This window comes from Tyto alba, unplaced genomic scaffold (genome assembly GCF_018691265.1).
Source record: "Tyto alba isolate M040663 unplaced genomic scaffold, T.alba_DEE_v4.0 Super-Scaffold_18, whole genome shotgun sequence".
NCBI lineage: Eukaryota > Metazoa > Chordata > Aves > Strigiformes > Tytonidae > Tyto > Tyto alba.
In genome coordinates, this window is record NW_024881280.1 from 23713630 (window position 1) to 23738126 (window position 24497).

At 42.1% G+C, this 24497-nt stretch overlaps 1 protein-coding gene across 5 annotated transcripts in view; it reads left to right on the top strand.

Moving 5' to 3' along the window:
* The window catches only part of TTLL5 (tubulin tyrosine ligase like 5), a 146612-nt gene that overhangs the window by 4610 nt on the left and 117505 nt on the right, over positions 1-24497 (top strand). For 4 of the 5 annotated variants that reach the window (XM_042791291.1, XM_033008589.2, XM_033008590.2 and 1 more), the window contains exons 3-9: positions 4619-4728; positions 6616-6698; positions 7534-7640; positions 8202-8332; positions 8902-8984; positions 11017-11086; positions 11379-11463. In XM_042791291.1, the coding sequence (XP_042647225.1) occupies positions 4619-4728; positions 6616-6698; positions 7534-7640; positions 8202-8332; positions 8902-8984; positions 11017-11086; positions 11379-11463 (669 nt within the window). The remainder of the gene's footprint in view (positions 1-4618; positions 4729-6615; positions 6699-7533; positions 7641-8201; positions 8333-8901; positions 8985-11016; positions 11087-11378; positions 11464-24497) is intronic. The other variant, XM_033008591.2, reaches the window with a different exon arrangement.

Below are 24497 nucleotides of genomic sequence, written 5' to 3' on the forward strand. Positions count from 1 at the left end.
GACCGCACCACACATCTTGGTGTTGTCGGTGACCTTGCTGAGGGTACACTCGATCTCACTTTCCATGTTGCCAACAAAGATGTTAAACAGCACTGACCCCTGAGGAATACCACTCGTCACTGCTCTCCACTTGGACATCGAGCCATTGACCGCAACTCTTTGAGTGTGACCATCCAGCCAATTCCATATCCACTGAGAGGTCCATCCATCAAATCAATGTCTCCAATTTAGAGACAAGGATGTCATGTGGGACAGTCATGTGCTTCGCAGAAGTCCTGGTGGAAAACATCAGTTGCTCTTCCAATGCTGTAATCCCATTGTGGAAGGCCACCAAATTTGTCAGGCATGATTTGCCCTTAGTGAAGCCATGTTGTCTGTCACCAATCACCACCTTGTTTTCCATGTGCCCTAGCATAGTTTCCAGGAGGAGGATATGCTCCATGACCTTGCTGGGCACACTGGTGAGACTGACTGGACTGTAGTTCCCTGGGTCTTCTTCCCTTTTTAAAAATGGGGGTTATGTTTCTCCTTTCCCAGTCAGCAGGAACTTCAGACTGCAACAACTTGTCAAATATGCTGGACAGTGACTCAACCACTTCATCCACCAGTTCCCTTGGGACCTGTGCATGCATCTCATCAGGTCCCATAAAGTTGTGCACCTTCAGGTTCCTCAGATGGTTCCAAACCTGATCTGCAGTGGGTGGTTCTCCATTCTGCCAGTTCCTGCCTTTGCCTTCTGTGTCTTGGGTGGTGTGGCTGGAGCACTTGCCAGTGAAGACTGAGGCAAAAAAGTCATTGAATACCTCAGCCTTCTCCATATCCTGGGTAACAATGTCTCCTGTTTCCTTCTGAAGAGGGCCCACATTTTCCTTAGTCTTCCTTTTATCACCAACATACCTATAGAAGCTTTTCTTCTTGTCCTTGATGTCCCCAGCCAGATTTAATTCTATCAGGGCTTTAGCTTTCCTAACCTGCTCTCTGGCTGCTTGGAGAGTTTCTCTGTATTCCTCCCACGATACCTGTCCTTGCTTCCACCCTCTGTAGGCTTCTTTTTTGTGTTTGAACTTGTCCAGGAGCTCCTTGTTCATCCATGCAGGCCTCCTGGCATTTGCTCCTGAGCTTGGAAGAGGTGATCCTTGGATATTAGACAGCTTTCTTGGGACCCTCTTTCCTCCAGGGCTTTATCATGTGTTATTCTGTCAAGCAGATCCCTGAGGAAGCCAAAGACTGCTCTCCTGAAGTCTAGGGTAGTGAGCTTGTTGTGCATCCTCCTCTGTGCCCTAAGGATCTTGAGCTCCACCATTTCATGGTCACTGCAGCCAAGGCTGCCCTTGAGCTTCACACCCCCCACCAGCCCCTGGTTGCTGGTGAGAACAAGGTCCAGCAAATCACCTCTTCTCATTGGTTCCTCTATCGCTCGGAGGAGGAATTTATCAATGCACTCCAGGAACTTCCTGGATTGCTTATGCCCTGTTGTGTTGTTCCTCCAAGAGGTATTGGGGTGGTTGAAGTACCCCGTGAGGACTGGGGCTTGTGAATGTGAGTCTGCTCCTATATGTCTATAGAGGGCCTCATCTGCTTAGACTTCCTGGTTGGGTGACCTGTAAAAGACACCTGCTACAACATCATCTGTCTCTGCCTTCCCCTTAATCCTGACCCGTAAACTCTCAGTTGGCTGCTCATCCATCCCCAGGCAGAGCTCCATGCACTCCAGCTGGTGTCAACATGCTGTCAAGAGTTCTGCAGCTGTTAATCTTCTGTCAATACAAAAGGCAGATGAGTTAGTTACAGTAGAGGCCAACCAAATCCAAGTATTTACATATTGATCTCTTGAAAATGTATCCAGGGCACATGCTTGTAGTACAAGACTACAAAGCAGGACAAGCCAACTTGTGATAAAGGAGGAAAACAGGGGTGTTGTCTCCTTCCAGTAATAGACATGCTGTTACTCCAGCTCGTTCAGCTAATATTACTCTGGGTTTGATAACCTTATGTGGGGTAATTGCCCACACAGGTTGAAGAGCTATGGCTTGCACATTTTCAGATCAAACTGCAATTTGACGTTGGGTTTGCAACACCAATAGCACTTTTCCAGTGCTACCTCCTGTAGATAAGGCACTGGTATTCATTGAAGATACCTGAAGTACAAGAACTCGAGAATCTGATATCAACAGAGGATGTAAAATAAGAGGAGAAGCTGGGGTACAGAACCATACAGCATTCTCAGGGTTTATTATATGTATCTTCACATCTAGACTAATAGGTGTCCTGGTCCCACTATGCAATCTGTTGGTGTAAACAATTCCATTTCCCCTGTAGTTAATATTTTGGGAGAGAATGAGTTGTTCTAATGTTTCAGTTGTGCTATGTTGATTAGTGTATTTGGTGGATTTAGCAATAAACAGTCCTGACACTGTATGCACAGCAGTGAATACATATTGCCACCCCCTTGATGGGGGCAGGAGGGTCCATTTAATCAACCTCCCAGGTATTCAAGGCCCACTGACCCTGTTTTATCTTTCTTCATGGCCTACGTAATGCCATTAAATGTAGCTGCATACAAATAGTATGGTTATGTGCACGTGCTTTGTAAATATGTAATAGCTATTAAAAAGAAAGCATTAGGAAGATCTATCACCTCCTTCCAGGGTTGTAAATTGTTGCTGTTTTTTTTCTATAAGAGTAGCCATGTCTGGTACCATAACTGCAAGTGGGGAGGTGACTTTATTCAGTTCTCTACAGTCATTCTTCAAGTGCTGTCTGGTTTTTGAACAGGCCACATAGGATACAGCAATTTTGGGGGACTTGTCAAACCTTCATTTCTACTGGTTTGGCATTTGCTGGGTGGTTCATTGCCTTGAGGTGGAAGGTGGGTGCAGAATTAGTGGTGAGGTTAGGGGCAGTCGACTTTTTTGTGTAGATGCTAACTTTTGCCATCAGTGAAACATTTCTGATGTTGTGATCCCATGTATTTCTGATTGTGGGATACCGGCTCATACAAGATCATTCCACATTTGTTTCTTTGTCATCTGTGATGTAACTCTTCAGATTTGCTGGCTTTCATTTATTCATGACCCACACAGGTGGTCCCAAAGTCACAGCCCCAGTTTCCCCTAGGGTGTTTTCTGGGGCACCTACATTACCAGTAGAATTTGTGACTGGTGGTGCAATCAAGGGGTTTAGTAGCGCAGGTACTCCTCTCAAAAGATGCATTTTGATACTTCTCGTTACTCCTACCCTGTCTGAATTGAATCCTGTAATCAATGCATGAGCTGTTGCGGTTCTCAAAATGTTCCCAGGCACAGCAGAGTAAGGTGATAAGCAGTACAGCTAGCAGAGAAAGCAAAAAGCAGCCACTAATGATCACCAGACTCATACAGTAAGTCAAGAAAGCCCTGTGGCGAGCACAGAAGCCTGTCAATTAATAGCTAAACAGCAATAACAAGTATTAATTTGACCTAGTGCGTTCCAAGCAAACCTAGTGTTAATCTTGGTGGGCACCAAAAAGAACTGTTGAGATTTAAGCCTGGCCAGCAACCTAAACACCACACAGCCAGTCACTCAACCATTTTACAGTATCTTGCAACCCATGGCACTGCTCTGCTTGAGTAATAATTACTTCTGGTGCGATGTCTTTTGCATCTTGTAAAGCCCTGACTTCCTTTTCCAATTCCTTCATTTTACTCTGTAATGCAACAATTTCACAGTCAAGAGCTTGAAGACCAGTAACTAAGAACCATCCCAGTCTCCCTCCTTACTTGTGAGAAGAATGTGATGCCACTTTCCATGGCAATCCATGCGTAGCTGTTTCAGTTGTCTGGGAGGCAACTACTGCCCTGTCATCTATTTCAGACCATGCTTCTGGTGGAGCCAATGTAGCCAGGAAAGTGGCCATGGGGGTCCAGCGTACAGAACTGGGCTGTCCTGGAATATGAGGAGTCATCAGTGTAGCCTCTCCAGTCCCCAACTTTTTTGCCAGCCATGGCATGCTTGTTCCTGGATCCTGCTGACTGTGCCAGATGTGTGAGTCAGCACAGGCAGGGCACAGGAGCAGCCACAAAACCACAGCTGACATGCAAAGAGTAAATTTATTCTTGTTACCTCGCCAGCCAGCCAGGGGATCCCTGGAGCAGCACCCGGGCAGGGAGACACAAGTGGGGACGCAGGCACCGTGGAGCTCAGTCCTTGCTAGAGGATCATCGAACCTGCTGTTAGCACCTGTTTTTAGTGGATTCGTGCAAGCGTAGTTTACCACTGTGCTTTGATCTTTCCCACAGCAGGGCAGGAATCTCAATCATGTTTGATAGGGTGCCTCTCAGTCTGTCACAGGTCTTTGTTATCTGAACACAGATGTTCTACTTGTTAAATGCACAGGAGCAGACAACAATTAAAATGATACATGTATTTTCCTATGTCCCATCTGCAAGTCACTTGAGTGTGTTTACAATTATCCATGCCAATCTTCTGTTATTTTCCCACCGTGTGTTTGCCTGTGTCCTGCCCACAGGCTAGGTGGGCAAGCGTGTGCAAGCATGGAGAATTGCCGTGTCCTCATTGTAAGTAACTGCTGTGTGTTTTGGGTTCAGCAGTTCTTATACTGACTGTCTTGCCATTTCAGGGATCATCCATGCATCAGGTGGACTGGTGGTGGCTGCAGGCGGATCCCTATCTTGGTGTTCCACGCTGAAGCCATTCTGACAAAGGACAGCTATCTCCGCCTAATTGGAGGTGGGTGCAACTGTGTGCCAGCTTTTGGCCTGAAGGCATGAGGTAGAAGTCTCTTACCTGGGTGTTCCCTTCTCTTTGTGGTGGGGAAGAGGATGTGGTGGGAGGGAACCAAGATGTTCAGAAATGTTTGAGCAGTTGTTGAATGTTTGTAACATCTTTGGGTTGTGACAGGTGTCTATATTTGTCTCTCCATTGGGTCTTGATGTGTTTTGAGTTGGAATTGTCTGCCTGCAAGTCAAACTTGGAGGCCGTGCTAGAACTTATGACCAGAATATAAATTTACTACGCTGTAGTTAGGAACTTAAAATCAATCACTGCAATGAGTTTTGAGAGAGTTTCACTGGGAAATAAAACAGCCAGCCCCACAGTGGTAAGAACCGTAGTAAACTGTAGTAAGAAATCTTTGCATCTACAGCCTCACAACTGTGAGTAAGGCCATAAGCAAAATGATTGCTGCTCTGGCAGCACTTGAGTCAGGAGAGCAAGCCTGTCTAGTGCCAAATAAGGGAGAGCCTCTAAGTAAGAGGCAGAGCTGTTATAAGCAGTCACTCTGGATTGTGAGAGTTAGTACTTGCAGGTGTGTATAGCTGGTAACTCATTCTGGATGTGCTGAGTTGGAGAAAAGCTAAAATCTACTCAGCTTTTTGTGAAAATGCTGACACTTCTTTCTTGTCTTGCTTCTCTCTTTGTTAGGTAATTGGTGCCCTCATTTCTAATATCCTGTCAAAGCAGAAATGCTTCTGGCTCATTGGGGTAAGGGGTAGAGAAGGTGATTTGTGTGTGGGAACTCCTGATCCTTTTCATGTGAGTTAAAAACATACTTGAATGGTGGCAGAAGCTGATGGTAATTGTAACTTGTATCTTAACTGGAGTGTGGTGTCTCTTCTGCGTTTTCTCAGGAGGTAGAGGCTTTTCATGGTTCCACAAGTCTACTGCTGAATAGTGCAATTTGTTAAATTTCCTTGAGCTTTGTCCAGTCGCAGATTATGGTACTTCTTACTCTTTTCTTTAGACTTATTTTTACTGGTAGAACGTATTTCCTGAGGTTTAATCTAATCTTCATCTTTTTATTCTCAGTTTGAACCAATTTGTAAAGTGCCTTTTCCAAGTGATTCTGTATTCTAGCTTTGCAATTTCTGCCTCCTTTCTTTGAACTCTTTTATGGATTGCCACATCCTTTTGTATGACAACTGGCCTCAAGTCTTACTACTTGCTTTCTGTTTATTTTATACCTCCAGTGCTGCTTACTGCTTTTGTTTTTATGACTTTCTGCTTGGACAGTGGTTATCTCTTTTTCTTTCCTTGTTTTATTTACTTTATCTGTTATTTTTTGCAGTTATTTATTGGAAGATCAGTACAGGTGAATGAGATGTGAACAAAAATTCAGTGTTTTATTTCGGATTTTCAAGATCTAAGAAGTGATCACAGAAGCTAGTCATGTCAATGAGGGGCATATGGCATGGTTACTTTTAGCTAGGAATACCAATCTTCAGTAGAGAAGAATGAACTGAAATCAAGTTTGGAGTGTTATAAAACAGTCTATATAAAGAGCTTTTTAAAAAATAATAATCTGGGCATTTGTTAGTATGTCCTGTGTTTTATTTTGATACAAAAGGGTTCAATGATGCAGCAATATTATGCCTAAGGATTGGTGTAGGTCAGTTCTGTGCCATCATTGGAGTTAATGCCCCGAGAGATGAACAGGCATTTCCTGTCATCCTTTGCCTGTTATGTGCTGCTACTCTGTGGATACTCCACTGTGGATTAAGTGCAGCTGTACTGTGCTGAGTCCTATGGTGCTTTTCTCTCTCCTTTGGTAGCATAGGTAACCTTGATTTATTCTTCTAGTTGCAGACTCTAATATCATCTCTCTCGTTCTCTTAACAGAGCGCTACCACTTGTCCTATAAGATTGTGCGAACAGACAGCCGTCTGGTTCGAAGCATTCTGGCTGCCCACGGATTCCATGAGGTGAGTGCAACGAACTTCAAATCTGGTTATGTGCTGGACTGGGAGGTAGTGATGATGATGATGACTATTGTGTTTTCGAGGGTTTTGTGTGTGTTTTGTGGTTGTTCTGGATTTTTTTTTTCTTTTCACTCTGCAGGGTTAGAACCAGGAAGTTGCTGTGGACCTTGAGGGTTTTTTTGACATATTCAGCTAGTCAGACAGGAAATATGTTGTGATCTTGTTCTTTCAAAGGAGGAGTACCGTTTAGCCTTAAGCCTGCAAAATTAGGGAAAAGGGGATGCTGAAGTTGGGTCATATGTTTTTTCTCTTCTTGCTTTTAAAGCATCATCTCACACCCTTGGAAAGGTCTGAAGAATTTAAATCTCTCAGCCTTTGTGAGCTCACAGAAGCATTGATGTAATGTTTCACATTTCTCTTCTAGCACCTTTCTTGCTCTAAAGAATGTCTTATATGCAGCTAATGACAGTTTGAGAGAGGTGTGTGTATGGTGGATTTTCTTCTGCATAGCACCAAGTTAAGGGATTGGTCTCACAAGTTTCCTGAAGGAGTCTAAAACACTTTACAAATTGGGTTTAAAGAGTCTATAAAAAGAACAAAACACCAAGTTTGTTTAGAAAAATATGACATGATTATATCCCAGCACCACTGTACAGTGGCTTAGGACAGGAGTCTGGCTAGAGTTGCCCTAATATTAAAGAGTGTAGTAGAGGAGATTGTCTTCAACTAGAATTGCTTTGGTCTCATAGACATAAGGTCACAGTCTGCAGGAAAAATGGTGGTCCTTTTCAATGGTTCTGTGTTTTTATGTGTGTGGTGTTTTTATGTTGCTTTTTAGGTGCACCCTAATAGCAGCGATTATAATCTCATGTGGACAGGATCACACTTGAAGCCCTACCTGCTGCGTTCCCTTACAGATATTCAAAAAGTCAATCATTTCCCTAGGTAAGGCCTTGATATCATATTTAGCTGAACATCTTTGTGATGGTTTGCAAAAATCTGAACATAGATAGCTCTAAAAAGAATAGAGTATACATGATACTGTAAAGTCCCAATGCACTGGGCCTGTGCCACATGCTGTCTTCATTCTAAATGGTCTTTGGGGTTTTGGGGGGATAGTATGTGAGTTGAAGTTCTTGTCTGTAGTCCAAATACTGGATTTTTAGATCTTTTTTTTTTTCTTTATTTGATAAGTAAAGTATTCGGGGCTTTGGGCTCTTAGTCACAGAGATAGTCATATGTCACCTGCTGAAGTTCACAAACACCATTATAACAGCTCGCTGTGTTTTAGTTTGTCTTGGGAAGTGCAAGAGGTACTACAAATGAGGATGGATATTAATATGGCCATAGGACAGGGACAGTAAAACTGAAGAGTAGTTGCAGGTTAGGGTTAGATGTTAGGCATCAGACAGGGCTACAGATGCTTTGGTAACTAGAATAAAGGGTTGCTGTAGGTTTTTTTTATGTTGGGAAAAGTAGATACAGTGTCTTGTTTTGGAACTTCAGGTCGTATGAGCTGACACGAAAGGACAGACTATACAAGAACATCAGTCGTATGCAGCTGGCCCATGGATTCAAGACGTTCCATATCTTACCTCAGACCTTCATCCTGCCGACAGAATACCAGGACTTCTGCAGTAAGTGAATGGCTGATGATGCCCAGACCTAAAGCAAAAAAGCTAGGTGGAGGGAAGGGATTTACTTCTAATATTCCATCCTGTTGATCATGCCAGTTGTTAAGACAGCAAAATTAGAGGGAGCTGGAAAGACAATGGAAAAGGTCTACATGATTTCATTATATAATTTCTACTCTGCTGTTTACTCCATGCCTGCATAAGTCCTCAGGAAGCTGATACGGGGTTAAGGCTCCAGAACTGAGACTTTTTTTGTGCACAGTGTTGTTGATCATCAACTTCACAATATCCCTGACTAATATCTGGGAGTACTGAAGCAAGAAGTGCCAAAGTGTTGGAGGCATTGGGCAGAGAAATAAATCTATCGGAGCAGCAGGAGGGGCTTCAGGGAGGGGCCATAATAAGTGCAGTGAGTCCCAAGGGGTAAAATAGGACATCAAAACAGTAGACTTTTACCTCCTCATGGAGTTTTCTAAAGCTTTTACTGTAGACAACGTTCCTGATTCTTGCTCCACTGCAAATAAGCAAAATGGAATATGCTTCAGACTTGTGCTGGTTTTTTTTTTCACCAGATACCTATTCTAAGGACAGAGGCCCATGGATAGTGAAGCCTGTAGCCTCTTCCAGGGGTCGAGGTGTCTACCTGGTAAACAATGTAAGTGTACAGCAAAAGGACTGTTCTTCAATAACACTGGCTGCAAAACTATGCCAGCTTCCAGGTGAGGGGCATAGAAACGTCTAAGCAGATACTGTCCCTACTCTGGATTTCAGTCATACATTGGTGAACTGTTCAACAGTCCTGAGCAGCTGACAAAGCCTGCTTGGGCCTATGCTGCATAACCAAAAGCAATATATTTCTTTGTATACTGTGCTTATCTTGCAACCTACTATCAAGTCTTAGCTTATTAGGAGCAAGTTCATGCTCCCTGAGACAGTTTGGAAAGCAGTGCTGCTTCGTGCTCTGCTTGTGGCTGACAGTAGGCTGGCCTTGGGAAGATTCCCAGAACTCTCCTTAGTTGATTCCCTGTGCGTGCTAAACAGTCTTCAAACAGTCCCCTTGTCTCCATCTTCCCCCTGGAAAGGACCAGTTAAAATGAAACCTTATGTGATACAGTAGCATGTGTATCAGTCTTCGAGCTGTGTTATCCAAATGCCAGTGTGCCCTTACTGAGGTGGAAAGGGGATGGTTCTTTGAATTCAGTGTGCTGGTTATAGTGTCTGTTGCCTGTTTTGGACTTTGCAGGGAGTTAGGTTGTCACAGGTAACAAATGTATTCGGGCAGGTGCCAAACACACGAGGGGATTCCAATAAATGTTCTCAGCAGCGAAAGTGACTGGTGAGTCATTTTATTTTTACTCACTCAAACCTCTTTAGCCTCCCCTGCACTGAAGGGGTCATGCTGCCTCATCTGTTCTCTACTTGGATCATTTCCCATAAAATAAGGGAGCAATTGGCCAAGTGTATGAGGTAAGTATTTCCAGAGCTGCATTCAGCTTTTTCTTTGCTTGAAAGAGAGGAATGAGCTCAGGCTTATATGGCAATTGGCCATGAACTGGGGAAAAGACCCTTCTGGGACCAGTCTCCCTTTGTGTATATCTATTCCAGAAACACTTCAGCTAGTTTGGTCCAAAGATTTCAGTTTCCTTCAGTGTGATGCCACTAAGGGAGTGTCTTCTAGAATCTCATCACAAAAGTGTTTAAAAACAACAACAAAAAACCCCCAACAGAACAACAAACCTTTGCATTTCTCTGATTGGTAATAAAACAGGCTCTCACTTTTGTGGATGTGCTGAGGGAAGTTGCGCTTGTTCCCTCATACTGTATATGTATACTCTATATGTCTAGGCTTTCCTGCTTATGCTGGTGATACGGCTGAATACATACAACACTGAATAAAGGCAGGATAATGGGGTTCTCTTGGCTCTTTTGCAAACTGAAGGCAAGAAAATGTTTTGCAATAAGCTGTTTGTATGAGCAGTTAAAACTGGTTGCAAGAGAGTCTTGCATACAGCAAAAAGTAAAAGCTTTTTCAACAGGTCCCATGACTTTGTGATGTATATTTGTTATAGATAGAGCTTTCTGTTCTGAGCTACAAGGGTAGTGTCTTCCTGGTACAGTAGTCCCTGCTGTGAACTGAATGTCAGTAGAAGGTATTTACTCCTGTAGGCAAAAAGGTTGGATACCAGCCCAGGATCCTAGCTATAAAGATCACAAATTGAGAAGTCATTTTGTTCACTTGTGACTTCCTCACCAACTGTAGTTACATACTCTTTCCAGTATCTTTTAAAACCTTACTCCACGTGTTTGGTTAAACACTTGAGAAGCAAACAGAATGACAGTCACTTTTAGATGTGATTTTTTCCTGCCTATTTTACATCATTGCCATGTGGCTGTTAAATCTGCATTCTACTCTAAAGAGCATTTATCTGGAAGATTCAGTTGGCAGTTTTTTTGTCAAGGAAATCATTCCCCAGCTTCTGGCTAGAGTTTAATTACCTTTAGTATGTTGTGAATGGCAGTGTTGTTTTTTATATTTTGTTTTTGTTTCCTCCCTCCCCAGACATAGTTGTTGGTACAGAGTGTCTTTAGGAGGGGAAGGCTGGAAAAAACGGTGGGTTTGATCTAGTCATCTTCCTATTCCTTAAGCCTCCTGTTTTTTCACTCTTGGATTCTCTGTTCTTCTGTAGCCCAACCAGATTGTCCTGGAAGACAACATCCTCGTTTCTCGTTACATCAGCAACCCCCTGCTCATAGATGGTGAGTGTGCTTAGGAATTGCTTTTCGCTTTTCCCCCACCCCCACACCTGGGGATCTCTGCAACCTTTGCAGGAATTAAGTTGAATAATTGAGCGGTCTATCTTCCTCTAGTACTGGAAAAATGTAACTAGAGAATTCCTTAAAATCTGGAAGTTTGTAAACTGGGAAAGCTTCAGACACCTATGTCAGTAGCAGATAATGGTTTATTGCTCTCGCAGTCTGTTGACATTCCTCAACTGTATGATGTCTGAAAGATACTTGCATTTACTGACTCTTGACAACTGCATTTCAGATTTCAAATTCGATGTGCGCCTCTATGTTCTGGTTACTTCCTATGATCCACTTGTCATCTATCTCTACGAGGAAGGATTGGCCAGGTAGGGGAGGTTTCTTATTTCTCAGTGTTACCTGCACTTGGTGATCCAGAGATGTCTTGGCTTGCATCTGTACTCCTTACACAAGAGCAGATGAGGGAAGTGCCAGTTAGGGAGTTCTGCAGAGTTTAAATATATGATACTTCATCATGCTGTGTCCCATCAGTTTTCTTTATATAGATCTTTAGTGAGGTACTTTATTACACATGTAATAACTAAAGCGAGTTTCCAACTCTCAAAGGTTGAATGGCCACACACACCGTCATTGGCATGTTCAATCTCAAGACCGGGTTCTTCTTGAAACCTCTTTAGACTCTTGGTGCCTTTGTGCCCCTCCTTCATCCTCCAAGGTGAAGGGAATCTAAACTTGCTCAATTTCTGTGTAATCCTAAAGACAAAAGCAGTTGGAGACCTGTTGTTGGCTGTATTGGCCTTTGTTTTAATACTTTCAACTGCTCTTCTAAATTTCAGATCACTATTTGTGTTTTCTACAGTATTGAGTATGTGGGTTTAGACTAGTTCACTGTTGTCACATTGCAAGATGTCAATTTTCTTTTGCATGTAAGTCACAAAAGATACTTAATATTTCCAGTGGAAACATTTATCTACCAAAACAATACCTGTTTCTCTTCATCACAGATTTTTAGCTAAATACCCAACTATAGTAACCAATAAATTTGAAATAATCACCCCTCTGAATTTCCAACGGATGAGAAACTTAACTGTAGTGGTGTTTGAGAATAAAGCATCATGGGACTGTCTTTTGCAACAGTTTTAAGCAATGCTGAATCTGCTATTGTATAATGTTATATGTATAAGTGCATCTGATGTACCCAGAAAGAATATCTCCAGGGTTAAAGTCTTCATGGCTCTGACTTAGGCAGATACTGAATCCAACTTACCTTTATCCAAAGCAGATACTGAATCCAAAAGGATATACTAATAATGATCCCACAAGAAATACCCTTCTTTAAATTGATGAACAGATTCCCTTCAGATGTGTTGTGATGTGCCTGCAAAGATAATGTCAACAGGTTGTTTCCCTAAAGAGGGTCAGGAAGAGGTAGCTCATCTTGGTCAGTGGAAAACTTGACAACTATATTCACTTTAGAAGAGAAGCTTTAAATATGCCTGGCATGCAAGACTCTTGGGAATCAGCCATTAAATTGTTAGTTGCTAATATTGCATATTTTTGGGAAGTGAAGAGGGAAACGAGATCATTAATTGCAAATATATGAGTAGATTGCTAGGATGTTCTGAAAATGGGCAGTGCATGACAGGCCTCCAGAATAGTATTTGCACCATCATTAATGTATTAAAGGTAGTTCTGCTGATCTTGTAACAAAGGAGTTTACTTCTGGAAAAATCCATCTGTATAAGGGACAAATGTTCCACTCTGTTTGGGGGCAAGTGCACCAGTTCCACAATAGATGGCATTTTTGTCTCTGACAGCAGAGTAACATGTTTTGCTTGGGGGGGGAAGTGTTTTTCTTTTAACAATCCTAGTTGTATTAGAGGTCTAGGGAAGGAAGTGAGGAAGGAAACAAGTGTGTTCTTTTCACTGAAATACACTAGTCAGACAGTTCTAGTGAATTCCTTAAGAAAGAATCATTGAATTATTTAGGTGGGAAGGGAAGTCCGGAGGATTTTAGTCCAACCTTCTTCTCAAGACAAGATCTTCTTCAATGTTTGGGCAGGTGCTCTATGGCCTTATACCATAAAGTTTTGAGTATCTTCCAAGAATGGCGATTCCATAGTTTTTTCTGACAACCTGTTCCACTGTCTGACCATTCTCATGTGAATGTGTGTGCATGTGTTGCATCTAATCAAAACTTCCCTTGTTGCAGTTTCACTGTTGCCTCTTGTCCTTCTGATATGCACCTTTGAGAAAAGTCTGTCTTTACAACCATACTTTAAGGAGTTGAGTACAGCAGTTAGATCTGTTCATAGCCTTCTTATCTGCAGGCTAGACAATCCTTTTCTCCTCACCTTCTTGTATATCGTGTTTTTCAGACCATTTTAATAGCTCCCTGCCAGACTTGCACCACTTAGTCAATACTTCTACTTGTACTGGGGGGCTCATAGCTGGACATGATGTTCCAGATGTATGTTCAGTGCTTGCTAAGCATCTAAACATGTGTTTAGATTCCATTTGTTTAAACTATAATCAAATCTAGAGCACGTGTGTCCACATACATGACAAGTGGAACATATGTGTACAGGACACCACAGTATCATAATGGTAATTATCCTTTCTTTCAAATTGCATCCCATCTTGCAGCTCTCTCTGAAAGTTAGCTAGTATATGGAGACTCACTGTAGCACTAGGTATCTTAGTGCTGCTCAGTGATATGGTCATCTGTACTGATCCATCTGTGGGACTGGTGTAGAGAGAATAATGCGATGTTATCTCTGGTCCAAGGACAGTTCTGACTCTGGAGAGTAACTCTAGTTCCGTTACTGAACTTCAACTGCCCACTGAGCAATTTCAGCTGTAGTGTCAGCAATGGCTAAAGGCTTATAGCAAGACTTGTAGTTGAATGCGTTCATGTGATAGGTATAAATTTATTGCAACCAATATCTTCAATTGCTCTTAAACTTTTCCCTTCTTCTATGGCTGTAGAGTTGGTATGTTTGTGCAGCGGGTGCTGGCAAGCTCTCTGGAGGACAACGCTCAAGCATGAGCAGAGGTTGATGGAAAACTTTAGGTGGGCTGTTCTGTATGGCCTCCAGATGGCACTAGTGGTCTGTAGCGATTTGGATTTTTCTCATACCCTGGATTTGCAAATGCAGTTGGTGAGATGTAAGGAACCTGGAGCTACTGGGTTCTGGCTTCCTAGTTAGTTTTTTTGCCTTCCATTTAATTGTGTGAATTAAGTGCTGGGAGAGACCCTTTTATTGCTTCACACAGTGTAATGCTTTGGTTTAAAGGTCAGACAAAACTTCTGCTGTGCGGGGAGGGGGAAACGCTCTAACCTTTGGGAGTAGAAGCTGGTTTTTATTCTTTATTTGAGAAAAAAAGCGCTGCACTGCTTAAGAGTGGAAGCAATTGGTAGCAGAGGACTGGGAGGTAAGATCAGGGCCTGGAATCAAAGGTGATATTGAACCAATCTAAAAGGAAACCCACCAGCAAAACAAAGGAATCTGTTTTGAGACCTCCACTAGTGCTTGTAGTGCATTATGGTGACTTCTGTGTTTTGAGTTTGCTTTCTGAAGGCAGGTAGTCTTTGAAGTGTAGTTAGGGTGACCTCTTCTGGGTTTTTCTCTTCATTTTCTTTTTCCCTTTTTCTTAGTCTGTCTGAAAGGTAGTGTTCCCCTCCAGTGTTATCCTTTGCATATTCCAAGTAGAAGAGGAACCTGGCTGTTCCAGTAAAGTTGATAACTAGAAGAAAAGGAGTGCTATCAGGAAACCATAAGATATAATGATCTTTAAAAGGAACAGACTTGGTGCAATGCACATTTGTGGTGTTTGACTAGATATTTCCTTAGGCCTGGTTTCTCTTGGCACAGCTAGACTTGTCATGACATGATCTAGAGTGAAATTTGAGGCTTCAGTGCTGAGGAGAAAGAAAGGGATTATGGATCCAGCATATGTAACTTGCATTTCACTTTCCATGTGGAAGAGTGAAGAAAAAGTTCCCTTTGAAGGAGGTGTGAAGGATATGTACCCAGAGGTATGTAACAAAGCCTTCAGCTACTGTTGCTTGATTTGCGCTGGAAGTACCAAGTAACTGTTTGGTTTGCCCTGGCCTTCTTTTATCCCAATGCAATTTTTCAGGAAGATACTGACCTTGAAGCTTTTTTTTTTTTGTTTATCCTTTAAAAGAATATTGAGTAGAACTTTGGAAGTGCTGATGTTGAGTAGGTTCCTTTTGTAGCTATTTCCACTCCATTCCCTGTGGAATAAGCTGTATTATGCAGGGACAGAGCCCTAGGTCAGCAGGGTCAGGTATCAGATTTCTGGAGAGTTACTAAGAATGGTATTGGTGAATGTGTTCTGTTTTCATCTTTCATTACAATACTACATTTCTGGTCTTGCCTCCCTAAAACTCTATCAAACCTCATCTTCCTTCAGTCTGGTCTACCTCTAGAAGGAATGCTGCTAATAGATTCATTTGGGGATATTCAGTGATCTGTTTGGAGGGGGTGGGATGTTTTTTTTTTTTCCTCTTTCTCGAGGCTTGAAACAAGACTGAAGCTGTGCTTAAGGCATAAAGCAGCACTGGGTGACTTAAGATCCTTGTCTATTGGATTGAAAAATGTGGTGTCAAACACTTTTCTAGTGCATATTTAAAAAAAAAAAAAGTAGCCAAAGTATGCTGCCATACATCTGTTAAATTGGCAGATATATAGTAACTTGGTGCCGGAGAGGACAATTATCATCTAGATTGGCCATCTGTGATTCACAGCCTGGAAAACCATAGCTGGGACCTTTGCATCAAAGGTACAGGTTTGGAGAATGAGATGGTCTTGGCAAGCTTGGTCCAGGTTTGCCTGAGGGTATAACTTAAGCCTGAGACTTCCAAAATATGTGATGGAATATATTTATTGACATACCTTTTATAACCTAATATGAATAAGAGGAATATTGTTAATAAACTGCAATCTTAATTACAACTTTGACATGCTTTTGAAGGTGACTTACCAAGGCCAGTTATGTGTCAGTCCCAAGGCTGCTCCTATAGCCAACTGTTGAATTGGTGGATAATGCTGATTTTTGGAGGGGCATCCATGCAAGGAGAGAATAACAAGCCTGATTTGTCACTGAAGCACAGCTGAAGAGGACATGGGGCCAGCAATAGCTTGTGCTTTTGGTGAGCCTTCCCCATTTTGCCAAGTAGGGATGCTTCTCTCTCTCCCCCATCTGACTTTCTCTCCTTTTGTGTACCTCCTTGTGGGACAGAAATGGTGTGGAGAATTCATAGTGAAATGGCTCCTTGTTTTGTAGAGACTTCTCTATAGCCTACTTTTGCCTAAACTACCAGATTTAGGCAGCCTTATTTCTGAATCTGAATGGCTAGAAGGGTCCTAGCCCAGCAAGAACTTATTAGTCAGATTTACACTGAATTTGAAAAATCCGTTTAAAAAAGAAGAGGCAAAACTGAGCTGAAAACCAAATGTTCTTGCAAAGGGCCCAAGGAGCCCAAGGGAGACTTTCCAGAGGAACCCAAGAGTTCTCGTAATGGGAGGGGAGACAGCTGGGCTTCACAGAAGCTGCCACTGGCTGCCATCCTGCTGCCTGAGCTTGCTGCCCTCAGCCTCACAGTGCCCCTCCCTCCAGTAACTTAGCTTCCTAATTAGCGCTGGCTCCACTGGGTTATTTACCTTTTCTGTGCTGGATTCCTGTGGTTTCCAAAGAATTCAGGTGTTTGCTTGGAGCCAAGGAATTCACATTACCTCACAGGCTGTGCTTATGCCCAAGCTGGCTGCAGCAGACCTGTCCCCCTTGCAGTAACCCCTGCCTGGCAGGCCTCTGCTTCTTAGGGAGCATAACTCACTTCTGCATGGACGCCTGGGATCAGACTACAACTACTTTGGTAGACATCGCCTCACACAAGCTGTGGAGCAGTGCTTTTCACTAGGCATCCCCACTGGACTTTGGACCAGTGGATGGTGCATCAAGCCATGAGACTTTCTGCTGCCTCCTTGATTTTATCTAAGATAAGCAGGGTTTGAATCACTGAGAGGAAAGCTCTATCTGTCTGTCTATCTATGTATGTCTTTTAATAGAAATTTACTGCCTATACAGATACCTGTTACCTGATCTTAGACTATGTGTTTTTTACCTTGAATTTTTTTTGTAAAATGGGGGTAGCTAGGCATCAGGCTGCTACTGTCCGAGTGATGCCCTTTGTTAAATCTCGTTCCCATGGCAGGTAACTAGACAGTTGTCTCTGGTATAGTGTGTGGTCCTTAGTTAGGGTCCTTGAACAAGGATTTAATTTTGAACAACCTACTCTTGTTGAGCTTCATCAAAACTGCTCTTTTGGTTGAAAGAGATGTTGAAAAATAGGAGTGGAAAAATGGCTCCTTGAGCAATATTTGTATATCTTGCAGTGATGTAGTTATAAAATTGACATAGCATATTACTGTTCTTTGGTAAAAAGAAGTCTCTTTTGCATATTTTAGGAAATTCTGAAGGAAAGGTATCTAAATACTAACTAGCAAATAAATTTTTTATCTCTTCTATAGACCTTTCCTCATCTTCCATGTTCCTCGAATTACTTCCCCACCCTCCAAACCTTTGAGTCTGTCTTTGGGTAGCAGAGGGTGGTCTACCCAGACATAGTGAGTCTCCAGGTATAACTACGTGACCCTACTGTTGCGCTTAACAGACAGGGTCAGTGTACTAAAGAATTGGAGAGGCTGGGCAACTCTTGGTGACAGTCTGCACAATGAGAAGCTACAGAATGTGAGACACAGAATAGAAGAGGTTCACTGAATCACAGAGTGGCTGAGGTTGGAAGGGACCTCTGGAGATATCTGGTCCAACCCCCCTGCTCAAGCAGGGCCACCTAGAGCCAGTTGCCCAGGACCGTGTCCAGACAGCTTTTGAATATCTCCAAGGAGGTAGACTTTACAACTTCTCTGGGCAACCTGTGCCAGTGCTCAGTCATCCTCATGGTGTTTCCTTATGCTCCATGGCATCCTGTTAATGGCAGTGCATAAGTTGAAAACTTGAAAATTTGTTATGAAAATATAAAAAAGGAAAATAAATCTTTCTTTCCTGTCCCTGCAGACATCTGGTAAAACTGCTTCTGGATCTTGTTCTTTAACATAGAACTATGTGAATAATTTTATCCAGCTTTGGTTAGAGAAACTCTGCCATCATAGAGATGTCCCCAAAACTCCTTCTTATGTTTAGTAATTCCCTTACAAGCTTTGGCTCCTTTTCATACTCAGTTGCTAACTGACATATCAGGTGGATGCTGTGGAAAATATTCATGTTGGAGATAGGGGGATTGTGACTGTCTCTAGAATTAAGTTCTGTCCTGTACTGCAAGGGAATTGGGTCCCAGGTAGTATTTTGGAGTCCAGAACTTGTTAGCATTAAAAATGGAAATATCTGTAGTTTTCCTCTACCAGTTCTAGTCCATTGAGTAATTCCCTTAGGGTGTCTTGTTTCTTTTCATCCTGATATTAACAGCAGTTCATGGGAATCATAAAGAGAACCGAATAGCGCAAACAACTTTCTATGTGGCCTTAGCTTCCTAAACAAAGTGGCAGCTAGTAGACTAATAGGGAAGCCAAAGTCTAATGCATGAGGAGGGGAGGGAAGAGGGACTGAGAAAGTGACTCCAAGCATTAAATGTGAGGAGCGTGCTTATAGAAACACTGCACTGGTTATTTCCAGGACATGTAGGCAGGAACTCTGTGTGCAGTCATGGAAAAGACTGTCATAATGTGTGCTTTTTCTGTAGCACATGTTTGAGAAAAAGGGATTAACTATTCTTTCCTTCTTCCCACTCCAGGGTCTTTTCTCTTCTCCTCCTCTTTTCCCAGGCTCTGGCTAGATGTCTCAAATAAGCATTCCAGAGCTGCCAAGTTTCATGCAAACTCATGTAACATCTTATGTAAATATTTAATGATCCAGTTTACGTATTTCCAAAATGACTTGCATATGACAAACTTTACCTTGTGGTCAATTCATTTCCTGAAGTAATGATGGGAATAAGGCAAAGAGCAGTGTACAACCTCTCGGGTAGTGTCCTGCTTGAATGTGTGACAGTAAGAGGTTAGATGATTTGAGTTAAGGCAGTGTAGAGGTGTGGGTTAGGGGCCAATAAAAGTTTGGTGTGGTGTGGTGGATTTGGGGATTTCTAGAGAGAAGTGTGGGCTCTGTGACATGTTTTGTAGATTGCAAGGTCAACAGGGAAAAATGCTGCATGTCACTTGTGGAGTAGGTGGCCTATTGAAGGTGGAGCTTAAACTTGCTTATTAGGCATATAGTGAACTCTTACAAGATGGGAAGAGAGGGCAGTAATTGTCAGTATCTGAATGCCAAAGGTGATTTTTAACAGGAGAATCTGAAGCATGGGGGGAGGTAGAGAGCTGAGATGCCTCTAGGTGATGTACTGCTAGCCTGGAGGTTGAAAGTACTTCTGGAGTCTGAAGGAATTAGTAAGGATTTCTCCCTTCATTTTCTGTTCCTGCTGCCCAAGCCACCTGCTGCCACTACTGCCACCCTACTGCTTGCTTTTGATTGTGCTTTTCCCCTCTGATCAGAGAAAGTGCAGCCAGAGGGAAAGCAAATGTGCTGTTGTTGAGGGTGAGCTCCGTAGCAATATGTAGCTTCTGGTAAAGGGAACTGGTTGATGCCTTCATCTGAGCTGGCCTGTGCCTGTATAACTTGACTGTGACCAGCTGAGACATGGGCAGGTGTGTCAGAATGAATGCACGAGTGTCACTTCGCTATTCTAAGTTTCGAATTCGGAAACAAAGGGCATCTCCTCTGTCCTGCTGAGGAAAGAGAAGCTGCAGTGAAAGGGAGGGAGGCTGCCAGGGCTGTTCACAATATGATTGCTGCTACTTCTGCCTGGGAAGGCTGTATTGCTGGCAGCAGTTTGTGTGGAAACTGAACAGTGAATAGTCAACCTTGGTTTAACCTTTCTTATTTCCAGCTGTAGTTTTGGGGTAGAAGCTCTTCCACAGTATTTCTATTTAGAGGCTTTTGGTATCTAATCTTTTGTATATCATGTTAGTAAGTGTCCTTAATTTCTTATTTGCTTTCCTCAGATTTTAAAAGGACAATATTCATTAGAAGGGGAGGATCTTTGAGGGAATTAAAAGTCCTAAAGGAAAATGCTTTGTAAAAATTCAAAGCAATGGGGTTCCAGATGTTGAACCATTCAGACCATGAAAACTTAACTAACAGCAATACATAGCAGTGTTAAGTGTGTTTGGTCTCTGCATTTCCTTGAGGAAGTCCAGAACTTGGATAGGATCACATCACAGCACAGAGAAAATAAGAGTTGCTTGAAGCAGAGCAAGAAAGAGGTGATGTTACTGAACAGAAGATAGTGTTTTGAAGAGTTTCACTTGATGAAATAGTCTCCTTTGGCTGAAGATATGCCTCCGCATGTGGACAGTCCAGCCTCCAGTTTAGGAGTACTCTTGGATTCCTGGCTGATTGCAGGCTCCCGCATAGCAGCATCCACGAGTAATGCCTTGGCTAGGAAACAGTCCTATGCTGGCAGATGGTGACCTGGCCTCAGTTATTTGTGCCTTCATCACTCTTTGGCTGGATTATAGCAATATGAGATACCTGGGCATGAAGCCTTTAGTGCTTAGGAAAATAGCTCGTGCAGAATGTTACAGCATATGCTTGTGGTAAACTCTGTTACTCAGAAAACATCAGGCTTGCCCTTTATTTTCTGTGCCACCTTACCATATAGTTTTTAAATTGCTTTTAGGATCTTGGCCCCTATCTTTTAGGTGACAAATATTCTATTCTTAGAAGTGGCCCGAAATTGGAAAAGAGAGGGGCACAGAATGAAATTGGAAAAAAGGGGAGCCCAGAATGAAATTGGAAAAGAGCAGGGGCCCTGGAATGAAATTGGAAAAGAGTGGGGCCCCAAAAAGAAATCATCCTCTGAAAGATTGTAAGATTTCTCAAGAGTTTATTCTAATCTCAGGTTAACAACTAGAAGATTTTACAAGCACTGAAGTTTTCCTACTTTCCACTGTTACTGTAAGCCCTGTTCCTATGACCTTAGTGTCTCTAAAAATAACTTGTAAATTTCTGTTGAAGCAAGACATTTTGTAGCATGCAAGCCTCTTGTCTTTCCTGGAGAAAACAATTGCGGTGGATGAGTAGCCTTGTTACTACAGTGGAAGAAAGATACAGTGAAGTATAGTATGAAAAACTGTAGAACTGTAGAGTACTGAAGGTAATCATAACTGGTATTTCAGTGGTAGTAGTGCTCTTCCATCACAAGCAAGTGCAAAACAGTGTAAGGGGTGTGGGCTGTTGCCAGCATTGTACTTGTGATCTGTCACTATTCTAACATCCAGAGGCTATTGATAGAGGCTCTAGAAATAACTTGGATTTTCCATTTGCAGATTTGCACTTAGCACGAGGCTAGTAAGCTGTCAAACCAGCTCTTGGAGAATGTATTAAGCTGGCATTTGATTATTTTCTTTAAAGCTTGGGGTTTTTTGATAGTACATTTGTGTCATTTAATGTTTTGTATTTTTTTTTTGATGCATTCCTGAACTGGCCCATGATATCCCTTAAGACAACAGCATCCTAAGAAAAGAGAAAGCTTATGTACTGAGAGCTCTAAAACACATTGAAATCCGTTTAGAATAATCAGTTACCATGGAAATGTAAATTCTGTGGGCATGGAGCTCAGTCCACCTAATAATTAAGGATGATCTCTGTAGAAGGAAGCTAATACAAGCATTTGCAAGGTAAAGAAATACTGTTGTTTAGAAGCATTGTCTATATCTGCCAGGGGTTCATATACTCATAATTCTGATTATGTGCATAATTAAAAAGCTAAGAAGCTGCTAAGCGTGGTGAACCTAATCACCTTCTGCTTCAAAGTATCAAGGGAGCCATGACTTTGTGCAATAGCTTGCTGCTTGTGCTCAGTGTCTTCCAGGATCTGGCTGAAAGCATATTATCAACAAATGCTTTCAGTATGCTGTCAATAAATGATTGTTAAGGTGGAGATGACGAAATCATAATTAAGAACAAAATATATGATAGGGCTGTTGTCACTATTTTCAAAACAGAAGTGTTAAATCCAGGAAATTTACAGTTAAACTGAAAAGGAATTAAAATACTTTAAGCTGTGGAAATATGTGGAAAGAGGATCCAAACTTCCAAACTCTTTTCTATTGCCAGCTGCTCTGACTTCATATGTAGTTAAAGCTCAGAAAAATATGGTGCAAAATCTTTTTCACTCTTTTTAACCTTGCTGCTTAGAGTTAGTTACATCATGGAGGTTTATTTTTTTCCTGCTCCCACCTGTGTGTTTAAGGACAGATTTAATCTGATAAGCACCTTCATGGATTTACTGGTATAGTTCTTGTGGAGGGAGATATATTTCTCAAAATGGCTACCAAGTGAGGGCAGTAGTGGCTTCATTTTCACTAAGAAATTAGATTTTTTGAGGAGGGGGGGCAGTTCTTCCTAAAGGGAGGATTTTTTTTTTTGTGTGTGTAACTTGTTACATGTCCTTGTATAGTGCAGGAAAATAATAAGGGAAGGATGAAGAGAGATGACTATTAATAAAGCAAACCAGGGATGCATTCTTTTATCGACACTAACTTCATTGCACAGCCAAATGCTTCAAATTCCCCTCCCTCTCTTCCTCTTCCATTTTTCATGAGCACTGCCTCCCTTTTCCTGCTTTGAGGCTTCCCCCAGATCTGTTCTCCTTTTCTTACAACTAACCCTGCTCTCCTTGGTACTTTTTTTTCCTCTTACCAGGGCTTCTTAGGATAGCATATCTCTGACTTCCACTTTACCCTTGCTTACTCCCTTTTATCTCTTTCGAGACATTGGCATCTTCAGCTATAGGAGGATGGTCAGAGTGAAGAAGGTTTTTTTTTTTTCTCTTGTTGATTGTTTTGTTGTTTTTTTTTTTTTTTTGAACTAGATCATGCTTACTCTTATGAGCTGTGGTGGTTAGCAGTGGCTCATACAGGTCATTCTGCCAACCAGATGCCCTGTATTCGGTCCTCAATCTTTTTTTTTTTTTTTTTTTTTAAATTTATTTTTGTTTTTCTCCAAAGTCTGAGGCCTAAAATATATATTGAAACAGGAATTGATTAGATGCAGAATAAGAAAATGATTGCAGTTGGACTAGATGATTCATTGTAGGTCCCTTCCAACTGGAACTATTCTATTATATTTAACTTGATGTCATGTCCTTGTCTGGATGCACGATTTTGCAAATGTTGCCACAGCTAGTATTATCCTCTGCTTAATGTTTGCTTTTTTTTTAAAGTTGGTCCGTGGCCTGTTCCTAAAATGAAGGCACTGCCCTCTTTCTGTCCTGACTCTGCATGCTAATACTTTCCTTTGTTATATCTGAAAGAGGGTGTACCTGCATCTGATGGAAATTTAACTGGTATCTTTCTATATTTGCTCAGGCTGCTGGTCGGTCAGATCTATGAAGTGATCTGACTAGCCTGTGGCTACCTAATGTGTGAAGCAGACCAAGTAGAGTGGCTGGAGTGTGCAACTGAGCAGTTGATGAGCTTTCAGCTGCAGTGCATCCTTAGATTGCCAAAGGCTGATCATGCAACTATACCTTTAGAAAGCAACTTTTGCACAAGATATAATTATAAACACTTTAAGTTGGCATGACTATCAAGAGAAACAGTCCTACACTCTTCCTGGCTGCTGTTCCCATTCTTATGTTGACCCTTTCCTTTCCTGGCACAGATATATGATCGGATCCTCTCTGGCTGCACAGTGCAAAATGGAATGGAGGGGCAGCATGGGCAACTGTACTAGCAGTTGGTTGCAAGAAGCTCCTTCCCCTCCTCCAGAAGCTTATATTGTTTCAGCATTCATTCAACCTCTTCTTAAAGAGGTGTGCTATCGATAAGATTACTGTTTATATTGCTTCAGTGCAGTTTTATCTGTACTCCTGTGCTTATTCAGGGGCTTGTGGTGGATACCACAAGCGTTTCTGTACCCATACAGTGAACTGATCTGATTTAATAAATAGCTTAGCAAAAAAGGCTGGTTTTAGACAGCTTGCTGTGCAGGACAGGTACTCTTGTGCCACGATTGTGCAGGTAAAATGAAGGTGGATAGCTGAGGAAAGACTATGTGTAATTTATGTCTGTGTGACCACTGGAGGGGGAAAAAAAAATTTATGGAGTTACAACTTTGTAGCTGGATCAGGAAGCTGATCTACCTTTGTCCTTTTGCACTCTTTTCACATCCTGTTCCCTCTGCTTTCCCCTCAACACAAAACCAAAAAAAAATTAATCCCTCAAACACTTTACAAACCAAAATCCTGGGCTATTTTTCATTTGGATCAGTTCTGTGATTCATTTCAACACAAACATCT